The sequence below is a fragment of the Neurospora tetraspora genome, assembly GCF_033439725.1.
Source record: "Neurospora tetraspora strain CBS 560.94 chromosome Unknown B0H65scaffold_11, whole genome shotgun sequence".
In the NCBI taxonomy this organism is placed as follows: domain Eukaryota; kingdom Fungi; phylum Ascomycota; class Sordariomycetes; order Sordariales; family Sordariaceae; genus Neurospora; species Neurospora tetraspora.
The window spans coordinates 102,675-115,397 of NW_026944393.1; the positions used below are offsets into that span (position 1 = coordinate 102,675).

Here is a 12,723-nt window from a genome sequence, read left to right on the forward strand (position 1 = left end):
TGTAAGCTTCCTAACTCGATTGATGGAGCCTGTTGGCTATCGAGAAAAGAACATTGGACAAAATGGCGGGCAAGTGAAGCCTCAACCGCTTAGCTACCTTCCCATCAGCTAGGAACTCAGGTTGGCAACCGCAATGGCCCAGTCACGTTACTGGTGATGAGGACTTTCCCCTGCAGACGGGATCGTGGTATTCGTACAAAGCGGAAGTCATGGGCCTCGAGAAACATAGGCGAGGTTCATCCCACATGCTCTGGTTTGACAGCTCCAAGCAAACACGGTGCGCTGCACCCATATCATCCGCTTGAACCCGCCGAAGCCCTTGTAGTTCAGGTTGCCATCCAGATTTTTCCGCTCCGAGGTCCGGGTCCGACAAGAGAAAAACACGTTGGCATCGAGTCTTGGAAATAGTACGGGCATGGCAGATTGCGGTTCGTTGCTTCCGTTTGTCACAAGTTTGCTCGTTCGGGACTCGACGAGCCGCTGCGCGACTACTACCGGCTGTCGGCATGGTCGTTCCTGCCAATGCCGCGAGAACACACTGATATGAGTCCGACGGGAAGGCTACCCGTGAATTGCCCTGGTCTCTTCCTCGGACCTTTGTCGGACAAGAGTCTCTGCGTCGAGTACGTGTTGTTGTCCAGGAACCTCTCAAGTTGTTTCCAACCTCGAGATGAAAGTCCAGACTTCCTCCTTACTGCAGGTGACCGACATTCACTCCGATCTCCGGAGCCAACCTCCTCACTATTCATTCATGAGGTTGGAGTGGCATCGATAACGAGAATGATATGAAGGGATTGGACTTTCTGATCTGATGATAACGGCTTATCCATATCTCAGCTTCCGTCCTCAAGTGCAGGTGTATACGCGCCAGTGTCGCCCGTGAGAGTTACAGTACTCCGAGACAGTTGAGAAGAGAACGTATGATACTCAGAGCCAGAGACCTCGATACGGGTTGATAGACAACATTGAAGATGAGAAACGTCCACGTTTGTCCGCTTCAGGTATGTAGCCAAATAATACAAGTCAAGTTCATGTGGATGACCCAAATCTGATATCTCTTGAAGGGTTTTATCTTGAGGACATTCAAAGACCAATCCGCAACCCTTCTCACCGCCTCAGATTCAGCCTATCTCTGCTTCCTTCAATTGTTGCCCCCCTTCCCGTCCTATGCTATCTTTTCCGTGCGTGCAGTTTACTCCAATGGCTTCTGAGCATACACAAGCTTCCACCTCCAATACCCATGGATGCTCTTGTCTTTAAGCTCCTTACGCAGATGGGCTATATAGATCGCCATCTCTTCTTGCGACCATCCCATAACGTTACCGCACACGTACTGGATGATGCCCTCGATATCTCCAGATATTGCAGTGTTGACGAACAGTCCAACGTTCTTCAAGTTTTGGTCCTGTGGCCAAGGCGAGGCCGGCATCTGGATTATTGAAGAGTCAGTTTGTGCGCACTCATGCTGGCTTTGTATAACAGCTTACTTTGAACTCCTTCACCGCCAGATTCACGAATCCAGCCGCCTTCAACCCATTTTCCTGCAGGTTATCCTCGGCGATGGTCTGGGTTAGCCCTAGGCGCTTTCCAGCTTCCTTGAACAAAATCCCGTACTGCTCCAGTGCTGACCCCTTGGCAATAGAGTCGTCATCAGAGACTGGAACAGATGAGAGGTCGAGGTGTTCAATCCAACCGCCTGGCTTGCAAACCCGATATGCCTGCTTATACAGCTCTGCCCAGTCGGGGATGGCACCATTCAAAAATCGGATATGGACGTAGTCGAAGTGGTCGGGTTTGAAAGTCCACTCCTTAGAAGCGTCGTTGATTTCGAAGCTTAGGTTGGGTGGGCACCAGCTTGGTTGGACAGGTGAAATATCCGTGCCGATAACTTCACATTGGGGATATTCGTCCGCGAAGTCGATTGCCCACAGCCCTATACCTGTGCCAATGTCGATCGTATGTTTGATGTCCTTTGTGATGGGCGCAAAGTGCAGCTTTCCACCGATCATCAGATCGGTAGCATGCGCAAAGAGTTCCAGGGCGTCGAGGTGCTTGGGATCATTGGGACCCCAATATTCGCCATTCGTTACTGCATCGCTGTGATAGGTTCGGCCGTTAATAGTCCGGTAGTTGAGGATGCTCGAGGAGATTGAGGCAGTCGAACTCTCGATGTCACTTCCTAGGGTAGAATCTGTCTCATCCGGTTCCGGTAACCCTTGTTGAAGCCAGTGTGCGCCAGTGAAGTTTTCAGCCGGCTCAGAGGCTTCACCAGCAGCTGTTGGTGACACAGGAGTAGGAGATACGGGATCAGGAGTCGGCGTCTTCGTCTTGGGCACAGCGGGGGCCGGAGTTTCAGGTGCCGGCGAAGCTGCCTTCCTTTTCGCGGGAATGCTCATAGTTGAGGTCGCTTCTTGGCTTCAGTATGTATTATGCTCAGATGTATGAGTGAAGACTTGACGGTCGAGATGAGAGGTTGAATTAAAAGAAAAGGCGTGGCATCTGCTGTCCTTTTGAACCCGAGAAAACTCCCAAAGTAACCCGATTGACAGGGGAGCTGATGCATATCGCTCAAGACTGTGTTTGGCCCAGCCCGCGGGAACTCATGAAGTTTCGAGTTGCAAAACTAGTAGAGCGCAAGCTGCCCAGAGCAAGACAAAAACTTGATACATCTTTAAAGATATTGTCTTGACATTTCCAGATGTCAGTAAGTAATTTGCTTCATTTCCCGGGCGTTGTTTCACCCCTTCCTCCCTTCCGTATCCTTTCCTCAGTCATCGTGCAATCGAGGGCCATCGCCAACTTCCGCCGACTTTGGTATAGGTTTTGGATGGTTTCCGCTTGAGGTGACATTCAAACCTGGAGACGGACATGAAGTGCGGGTCAATCTGAATCGTTACAGAAAACGATGCCAAGTACGCAGAGATTTGATGTATTTTATGTACAGTTCTTTGTTAGTGAAGGGTCCGGGAGGATTGCCGGAGGCCAGCACAGCGAGCTAACGGCCACACGTCGTAAGTTCCTACTGCGTGGAGTAGCATCTCATACAGTGCAACATATTTACCGAGGACGTTCGAATCTTCAGCATTCATCGTTGTGTTGACGGAGTTGTTCAAATTCTGTTCCGCCTGATTTTCAATAAGCCAATATGGATCTAGCTGTCAAAGGAAGTGTTGCACTCCAGAAACCGAAGCAGAAACATGGTGGAAACCGTGCAAGTTTTGTCCTGCCGCCTATCGGAGGACTATCACGTCTCAAATGGATGATGTTCCAGCCTGTCAGTCCCCATTGAGGCAACCACTCACCACTGCACGGCATCTGACTTCCAGGTTCGCTTCTCTTTCTTCTTGATCAATCAATCCAGGCTGCAGGCATCCATCACGAAGTCCGTCATTTTCCAATCCGCTCTCGGACAAAGGGGACCACCAACAACCCGGAATCCCTGAATATCTATGCGGCGTATAGGTCTGGTACTATGGAGCGGGCATCACAACAGCTTCCTTTTGTTCGAGGCCACAGATGATTGTTTCCCGTACGAGAATCGGCAGGATTGGAAGTCTGAGTGGCCTTGTGAAAGTTGCTGTGTTGCGCATACGATTGTACTTGCATGCGCACACCCGTGACGTCCGCTTTGAATCAAAACCCAGTTGTCTTTCCATGTTGTTCCATAATACAATATGGGACGTGCACAGATGAGTACCTATTTCATACGGAAATTGATTCACAAACTGGAACTGACTTGCCGACTTGTGCATTGGCTGTGCTTGCATCGTCACCAACTCCGACACCATCACTCCACTTCACCGTCACAAGGCTCATGATCCAACAATTGCTTTCCGATGTGACTTGGCCAAGCACAATCGGACTTTCTTGGTTTTGGTCCCGACCACCCAAAGCCACCGAGAATGCCTTTTCTTTGATGCTTCCAGAGGTCACCCACCGTTCCGCTACGTCCAGTTTGTGGCAATGTGCGGGCGTGGCAAAGAGCGTGGGGTAACGTGCATGGTAACTCTTGAAATTCTCCAACTTCGTCTCACGTTGGAAGACAAAAAGACACAGCCGAGGGCAAACAACAGATATGCTATAGACGAATGTCGTCCGCAGTGCTCAACTCATATTAACCGGGACGCGCATGTTTGTCTGTTGGTCGTTGTTCGTTGTCAGCCAGCCCATCAGCCCGCAAGCATGGTTTTTGCGCCGTCGTCGTCCTATCTTATTGACCATCACTTCAAAACTTTTGCCTGAATTGCGCCTTGTTTCGGTTGGTGAATCTGTGTTTTACATGGCGCGGTTCCCAACTCCGGTTGTTGCCTCCAGACAGGCAGGCTACGAGGTCATGTCAGGTTCGTATCACAAAGACACTTTCCAGACGCTAAAATCCTGTTGTTGTCTGTCAAGATAGGTACATGTTTCGACCATCCAATGTCCCGACTGACCCGAACCCGAACCACCCTGCCATCCATCACTCGGCGCACTCGGCGCACCCAGCGGCGCATTGACGGACATGGAGAATCCTGCCCGCGTAGGCAATCCACAAGGGACCTTTGTGGTACGCGCATTGTCCATCGACAAAGCCGATATCCCGGGTCTATGATCCATCGATAGATTTTCATCCAGGCTGACCTCCGGCCTTTATGACCAGAGGTTTGCCCCAGTATAGTCACTCATACGCAATACTGACTGGGACTTAGATGTGACCCAGTCGGAACTGAATGGCCGTGGGCCGTCGCCGTCGGTGATCATCGGTGTTGAGTGGTGATGAATTGTGCAAGGATGGCTTCAAATCGGGACCGGTTGGGACGAGATGAATCCCGCGAATCTGAGCGTCTTCAGCGAGACGTCGGAGATGCAAGGCCATTCACCCATTTGACTTTTCCAAGGCACCCGCGAAACCACCCGCTTCGAACTTCGGCCTGCTGCTTAGCCTAAAGATCACTTTCTTGCCTGAAAGCACCGGCGGGTTGCGACACCAACACCGATGCCGTATGTGCTGACCGAAGGCTCCGCGGATGGCCTCAGTCGCGCATGGTTCGTGCACCCCGTTATGCACTCTATCAGGTTATGTCTACTGGAGGCAGAACCGAGGCTCCCAGACACTGCTCGACGGGTGGCTCTCCTTTTCATCACCTTCTGACGGGCATTCGACGCCCGTATCGTTTTCCCAACTCGACTGCTTTCAGACTCAGGGCCACAGGAGCGTTTGAATGCGTAGGTGCTGCTAGGCGCCTCATCTGGCAGTAGCAGACCATGTATGCATGCTTCGGGCAACTTACACTGAAAACCCGGCATACTGATTACTTTCATGGCAGGTTTCCACGAGATGTTCAGTCAGAGGTCACGCTTGTGGTATTATGGTAGAATCCGTACCCACGGGCGAGATCAGTTCGGAGGGGCTACTCTTCACATTCTTACTGGCGATAGATTTACAAACTTGGAGCAGGGTGCTTTGTATGTCTATACACATACGCCCTGCTTGCTCCACATCTTCGAGCCGGCCGTGATGTTGGTCAAAGCAGGATCCAAAGGAGTGAGTAAGGCTGTAAGAGCCATATTCTTATAGTCAACTGTGGCCTCAAAGCTTTCTCAGATGATACCAAAGATGCAGGACATATGCTCGTCCTTGAATGCCCTCATCAGTCAAGGCCGTTGTGGTGAATGTGGTGCTTATACCTGATGCTGTCGTGCTGGAAGTTTTCACCGGAAATAGCCCCTCTGAACGGCTTTAGCCCGCTGGACAAGTGAAAGTTCCTATTACATCAGATGTAATGGGATTGAAACTTTGCAAACAAGCGAAATGGTGATGGTTTGGGAGTGATGTTAGCAAGTACCCCAGAAAGTCCTCAATCAAAGAGGAAAACCAGCTCAATAGAGGCCGGCCGTAAGCCCGCGCCAACAACCTTCTACAGCCTCTCATCCGGTGAATGCGACATGTGATGGATAAAATCGGCGGCTTTCGAGTGTGACTTGCCTGTCCCCTTCCACAGACAAACAGTGCAGTACGGGAAAGTGGTGTTCATCAAATCCATGCTCCCATGCCCGCCACTTTCGAGACACTATCCCTCAAAGCAGTGGCCCGCCGACAGAGTTGCAAACAGAATATTACCTTGATAGTTTTGCTAGATCATATCGAGACCAGGCGGCAGGACACGGCATTGCACAAAGTGAAAGATTTTGTGTTCATCACGGGCACGACGGACGAGCAAGCATCCATGTTCTTCATGTTCGAGACCACCGAGAGACCAAGTGACTTTATGAGGTCCAGTAGAGAAAGAAGTTGCCGTCCGTTGCCCAATGAAGTTTCAATGTACGAAAAAGGGGTGAATATTGGGGAACAAGGGATGGAATGCGCCGTCAAAGTGGAATGAGTGAGAAAAGAGAGTCCGGCCCGCGAGCGAATCAATCGCCAATTGTCACTGGGCACTCCGGCGGGCGGTAGCGACACCACTGCAATGTCCGGCCGCTCGGCGGCTGTCCACCATCCTAGAAGTACCCTCCACCGGGTCCACCCTGCCGTGCCCGTCCGCGTCACTTGACGATGGAGCGCGCGCGGGTGGGCGGGCGGACGCTCCATTTGAGATTTCGTGCGAGGCCATCCACCCATGGAGCCCATGCAACTTGCAGTTGGAGGGACCGGCCCTTTGCAACTCGCTCGGCTGCTTTTTGTTGGAGTTGGATCCCATCACGCCCACTGCAGTTGGTGATCCCTAGCAACAATTGAACCGACCGACCGCGACAACGACGAAAAAGAAGTTGTGGTGCAAGAAAACGGGCTTCGAGTTGCCATAGTGCAACATGATATGATACATGTCAGTCCAATCAAACGATGGCTTTCTTTTCTGGCGTGTCTGGCAGCTCGCCTGGGAGAAAAGCGGCTGACCACCTTGACCACCTCGACATTGCTGTAAGTGCTAATGAAAGCGAAGGAAGAGACAAGACAGCGAGAAATTCACAATACTTGTCACACTGTACGGGTACAAGGGAAGGTATGGAGGGATCACAGTTCAATTCAGCGTTCACCACTCTGAGGCCCTGCTGCTGGGTGCTGTGAGGTATGCAATCAATATGGTGACCGCCGTGACGGTTCGCGAAAGTGATGCTCGAACCATTTTCCTGTGTGAGTGTCATGTCTCGATGGAACCAATCCACTAGGCAAGCACGGCAAGGCAAGCAAATTGAGAAGTTGTGATCTTGAATTAAATGAATCAGTAGGTGTCGCAGCCAAGATGAGGACGGACATCATATGCAGCATATCCCACCCGCCGTGTCCATCCATCCGTTCAGCAGAAGGAGAGCACAAGGAGAATTCCATGACACCAAACGGATACGGATGTGATATCCTACCGGTTGGTTACTTCATCATATCGTGCTCCAACACCAATAAACGCCAACCAGGCTGAGGAGGAGACCTACGAACCGCCTCGGTCATTGTCTCGTTGACATTTGATATCTGGGCAATTGTATTGCCACCATGCATTTCCTGTCCCCGTTATTGTTGTCGTTGCAATCTTTTTGACCGTTCCCCCATGCCGGTTACAATGTCGCCTCGTTTCGGACTATGGAAATGATAATATTAACGTAACCCGACGGATTCCAGCACTTACCTTGCCAATAAGCTGTGAACCAGGTCAAGTAAAAGTAAGCAAAGCGGTCTTTGCCGCTTCCTGCTCATATCGTCTTGCTTGGTATGTATATGAAATGGGATTGGAAATCCTACCTCACTTTGAACCAACACAAAGCAATCAAGGATCGACAAAAACGGAGACTCCTCACAAAACCCAGGCCAAGGTTCCCCGGCTGTGCCCTACAGTGTCCCGGAACCTCCATGTACTGGGGGTCCAGTCCAATGGACGACGACATCGCTTCTCAAGTTCTGATCCATCAATGGTCCCTTACAAACCAGACACTAACGCGGGATCCTGGAAAGGGTGGAGAGGCTGGCAAGCTGGCAGAGCTGGAAAAGAAGGCTAGAGGTAGCAATTCCGCACATACGCAGATTTTATTGTACGGCGTCGCTCAACATCGTAGGATCTGCATGACACCGAGAATGAAGGCGGCACTTTCTTCCTTTCATTCACTCGGACTGATGACAAACGATGATTTCGATATGAAGCACCAACTGTGCCAGGCAGTCGCCGACCGACATTTTATCCGTTTCGACTCCTACCCACCCCAAGCGCAAGCGATGCGACAAAGTGGGTGTATACCCCTCATCATTCATCAGAGAGTGCTGATTACAGCAACATTTCAAGACCAAACTAAGTCGGGCGGTACAGGCAGGCACTTTGCCCCGGCCGCGGCACCTTTCTGGACCAACAAGGCAATTGATTCTCCAGTGATATTGACGAGAACCCTGAGAAGTAAGAAGCTCCTATCATACCAAAAAGATATGGTTTGCACGCATGGTAACTCGAGGCTTTTGGAACTGCGCGTACTCGTACCCAGAAAGTCCGAGACGGTTGAGCCAAGTTATGCATCCAAACCAAAGCCCCGACAGGACATTTCGAAGCAAGGCTCTACAACTCAAGTACGAAAAGCTTGTTGCTCATCCGTCCCTCGGATTCGTAACTCCGCGTTGGTGATGGAGTAGAGGTTCCATTGGCTTTGTTGTTCGATCCGGCGAAATCCTTATCGTGCAAATGCGTGCACTATGTATGCTATGCGCGTACAGTATCGAGTTAACACCAGCAGAAGCCGGAGGAGTTGTTGATTCCGAACGGCGTTGATCCTTGAGCTGTGCCCCCAATCCCAACTACTCTCTTCTGTCCCCATTCGGACCAGGTCGGTAGGCAGATCGAGACCTGATCAAACATTGCGGATGGATACACACGAATTTTCTAAGATGGTGAACATCCATGCACCGCTATAAGCCCGCAGCAAATTGGTTACCTTGGTTACCTGGCAAAGGCGCAGGATTCCGCTGTTTCATTTCTCAATCATGCCGCACCGCCGCCCTTCAGGTTTGTCCATAGGATGCATTTGTTTATGTAAGCCACAGGGAGCTACAAGTTGGGGGGCGATGGCGCGGGCGACTAGATGACCTCGACGGTGTTGAGGGATCCAGTGCGTGTGTGGTCATTACACCACGACCTTCACATTCCGTTCGCACGGGATGTTAGATATGTGCGAAACACAAGACGGGATCCAACTTTTTGGAGTGAATTCGTAATGGGCGCCCCGTCACAATTGCGAATAAAGCAATCTGTTGGCGTTGCAGATCGATAGTAAGCCAGAACCAAGCCTTTTGCTCCTGGCTGGCCCTTTTTCATGTGTCGGTCCATCCACGCCGCCCACACGCCCTCCTCTGGTCCCCTTGGCAAAGCTGGCCAACCGCAGTCGGTCGGTTGGTAACTTCCAGACCCGACCAGCATGACAAAGGGCGGTTGTCTGGAGAGGGATATACGGAAGACGCAAGAGTTGGGAGCAAGTGAATGAATAGTGATGAAAATGGAACCAGGGTGGAGGTATAATGCGTGCAGTGTCATGACCGTATGTGGTACGCTTACACTACACTGCTGGCGCTGTTGGTGGCCGAGCAATGACATACATGCTCTATGCTTCTGATGCTTCTCCAGGATAAGGGTTATGTCGTTTAATTGTCGCATTAGGCAAGGTTTGGGCGCAAACCATCCAGAGCTGAGCCTTTTAGTTTTTGTCGTTTTCCGCAAAGGGGAAAACACGCCGACCAAAGTGAGTTGCAAGACTGGGATCCAAAACGGTTGAGTTGGGGGTCAGAATTCCAGATGGGAAGCGAGGCAGGAAAAGAGCGGGTCGCTGACGCTCCATTTCACAGCCAGCTCCTCCAGGTTGTGCTCATCATGATGTTTCTGGAAATGGCAACGAGTACTACAAACCTGCAAGCGACCTCAGATCGACCTGCGCTCATCAATCATTCAGCTCTAATAAAGAGGATCCCGTCCGTGTGCGCGTGCGTTTGTGTGCGTGTGCGATGTGCTATGTCTCTAGTCGGAGGTCTGGAAGTCATGTTGGATGCATCGTGAGGCGTTCTATTTCCAGACTTTCCGGACGAAAAAGGCTGAAGACGCAAGAGTGACTCCAGGGAGGCCTTTTGCCCGGGCCCGGCGGCAGGAAAGCAAGTTCAAGGGAGGGAGTCTAAGTGGGCGAGTTCCGTGGCGGTTGATGGTTCCGGCGAAGGGTACATTGTCGAAAGAGGACTTTGTTGGGCGGCTTGTGTGTTCAATAGCGCTCCAGCGTTGCACTTTTGATCAATCTTGACAAGGTTGTGTGGGTGTCGTGACGCGGTGCTGGCTGGAAAAAAAAAAAGTGGTTTCGCTTTTTGATCACGGCATGATTAATCTTTGGATGGACGGCGGAGGCCATGCGCTGAGGTTTAAGTCATGGATAAACCCCCCTTTTGGTGGCATGGAGAGGAAAGTTGGAGACACGGAGAGGGGGCCAGCCACTTGGGACCCGCGAATCGACACTGGCGGCTTTGACTTTTGATTGGTAGACTGATACCGTACAGGGCATGGCTTGAACTGTGGGCGAGGCTTTTTCAACAGGCTATCAATTGCCCGGCACCAAGCCAAACCCAGGAGAAGCCAAGCAACGCAAAGCCCGTGCCTCCTTTTTACTTTTGGGTGGTTATGGTGATAAAGTGGGCGAGCGGTCCTTGTTTCTCCACTGCATCAACAGCGAGGAGGGATATGCTCGACATGGTAGACATGGCAGAGATGAAGGCCACTCCGACGATAACAGTGCGTGGACAAAGGTTCCAGTCCTAGCAGTACCTCTTCTACCTATGCATCCATTTCCTGCGTGAGACACCAGGTCCAGCAAGGGCCGACATGGTAATGCGTTTGAAGGGCGAGGCAGACAGGCAAAGCTGCTCTCAGTCTCCTCATCTGACGCCAACTGATCTCAGGCCGTGGCAGGGCTCAGACAGCATGAGCAAGCGAAAGCAACAACCAACACAGACACTCAAACCACGGCTAGCATGATTGGTGTTGCACCTGGTTTTGGTGCCATTCGATGTGTGTTTCGTTATACCATATGCCCGCTGTTATGTTGGCTGGACAAGGTTATGGCCGCAATAACTCTAGGGGCCTAGGGCCCTAGGGGGGGTGCGGTGCTGCAACTTGGGACCGTACAAACGAGGAGGGGCTGTACGGTATTGGCCGGGCGGGGCCGGGTCAGCTAGAGCTATGTATTGTATGTACGTGTAGCACGTTCTTCTCCAGCTTCGGTTGGCGGTCTGTGGTTTGCTAGTCCGGTGACGCTGACCTCAGTCGCAATGTGTGTGTGTTGAATCCCGACGGAGGGAAACAAAAGGAGAAGCCGTTGACGGCAGGGATGAGGTCAATATGAATGGATCTCCGGACGCGCTAAACTGTTTTCATGGAAGTCAGAGATAAAAAGAGAAACGAGGGGAAAAGTCGCTCAAACCGCGCGGCCTGCAAAAGTGTTCGTATCCTCGCCGAGACCTTCATTTTTTTTCTGATCTGCGACTGGGACTGACTGATGAAAACGAGAGGAAAGACAGCCGAGAACAACTGCAGTGTCAGAGTGTGTGTGCCAGTGGCCCAGTGGTCGAGTGAGAGCAATGCCAGCTAGGAAGAAAGGTGTAATTTGATTGGTACATGGGTCCTTTTTGTGGAGCCCAGGTCCGTGTGTCCACTGCCCACTGGCCACTGCCCCTACCTCACCACCATCACCCATTCTTCCTGTGTGAAAGACAAGAGTCAGGCACGGTAAGACGCCCACGGGGTGCCTGACAACCGACGAATCAAACGGCAGATTATGGGAGTACATATCCAAGTACCTTTCCTAACCGGAACCGACTGGCAATTCAAGTTGCTTCGTTGCAGGTTGTGCTCACTGCTCACACTTTCTGTCCTGCTCGTTCTTTCCTACGGGGGTACAAAGCCAAGAAAATCGTAGTGGAAGGAGCACCAAGCGGGCCATGCAGCGCGTTCAACGACATGGAAAGAGGCAAGGACCCCGGACCGCCCTTGGTGCGTGATCCACCAATCGACCCAATGGAGCAGAGACTCTCCAGCCAGTCAGAGGCAGCGTTGGCACGGAGGACTGGATCTGCCCGTTCCACATTCAAGCCAGATGGTGTCGAGGGCGAGGCACTTTACGCGACCGGCGGTGGCAACTGGACGCAGCTGCTGGAGCCTTCTTCCCTTTTTTGCATCCAGGACGGACCCGATGCAAGATACGGGCCGTGACTGGTCAGCACCAAAACCTCGAGGAAGATTCCGTCGGAATGTGCTGACAACGACATTCGGTCATCAACGATACTTGGCTGAGTGCTGCGTAAGTAAGTACCAAGCCCCAATACCTCGCGATGCAACAATCTCTGGCTCAGCAAGATCAAAGAAGCGTAAAAATGGCTTGGATGCAATTTCCATTGCTGGTCAGTCGTGTACCCCCCTCTAGTGCGCAGTACATACATACGCCTTGGATGTAGGGTAAGCAAAAAGAGGTATCACCGTACCTCAAAAAGAGAATGACACTGGCAGCGGGTCCCGCATTCTCGCAAGAGGAAGAAGTGGAAGACGGGACCTGGGAGTGGAAAGACCAGACCACAAGGCCGGGGTCCACTAGTGGCAGTGACCTATGGAAGCAGACAAGCATGTCGCAACGGGACCGTCCCAACATGGAAACATGGGATCCCCACTGACACGCTTCCCAAATTCACTTTTTTGGTACTCACCCGATACGGATACATACTAGTACGCAACCACGACGGGGAAAGAGGAA

The 12,723-nt window shown here is 51.7% G+C and overlaps 3 protein-coding genes across 3 annotated transcripts; 2 read left to right on the forward strand and 1 right to left on the reverse strand.

Moving 5' to 3' along the window:
- Positions 1-850: 850 nt before the first annotated feature.
- Positions 851-2,764, reverse strand: B0H65DRAFT_78624 (S-adenosyl-L-methionine-dependent methyltransferase). Its single transcript, XM_062831414.1, has 2 exons — positions 1,488-2,764; positions 851-1,429 (listed from the first exon to the last, which is right to left on the reverse strand). The coding sequence occupies exons 1-2, from the start codon at positions 2,394-2,396 to the stop codon at positions 1,193-1,195; spliced, it is 1,146 nt and encodes a 381-aa protein (XP_062676457.1). The 5' UTR covers positions 2,397-2,764; the 3' UTR covers positions 851-1,192.
- Positions 2,765-4,991: 2,227 nt separating this feature from the next.
- Positions 4,992-5,201, forward strand: B0H65DRAFT_437427 (uncharacterized protein; the record flags this gene model as incomplete). The annotated part of the gene is made up of 1 exon (XM_062825309.1): positions 4,992-5,201. A coding segment is annotated over one exon (210 nt), but the record flags the coding sequence as incomplete, so codon positions are not given.
- Positions 5,202-7,819: 2,618 nt separating this feature from the next.
- Positions 7,820-8,584, forward strand: B0H65DRAFT_446967 (uncharacterized protein; the record flags this gene model as incomplete). The annotated part of the gene is made up of 1 exon (XM_062825837.1): positions 7,820-8,584. One exon carries the CDS (start codon positions 7,820-7,822, stop codon positions 8,582-8,584), a length of 765 nt encoding a protein of 254 aa, XP_062676459.1.
- Positions 8,585-12,723: the final 4,139 nt, after the last annotated feature.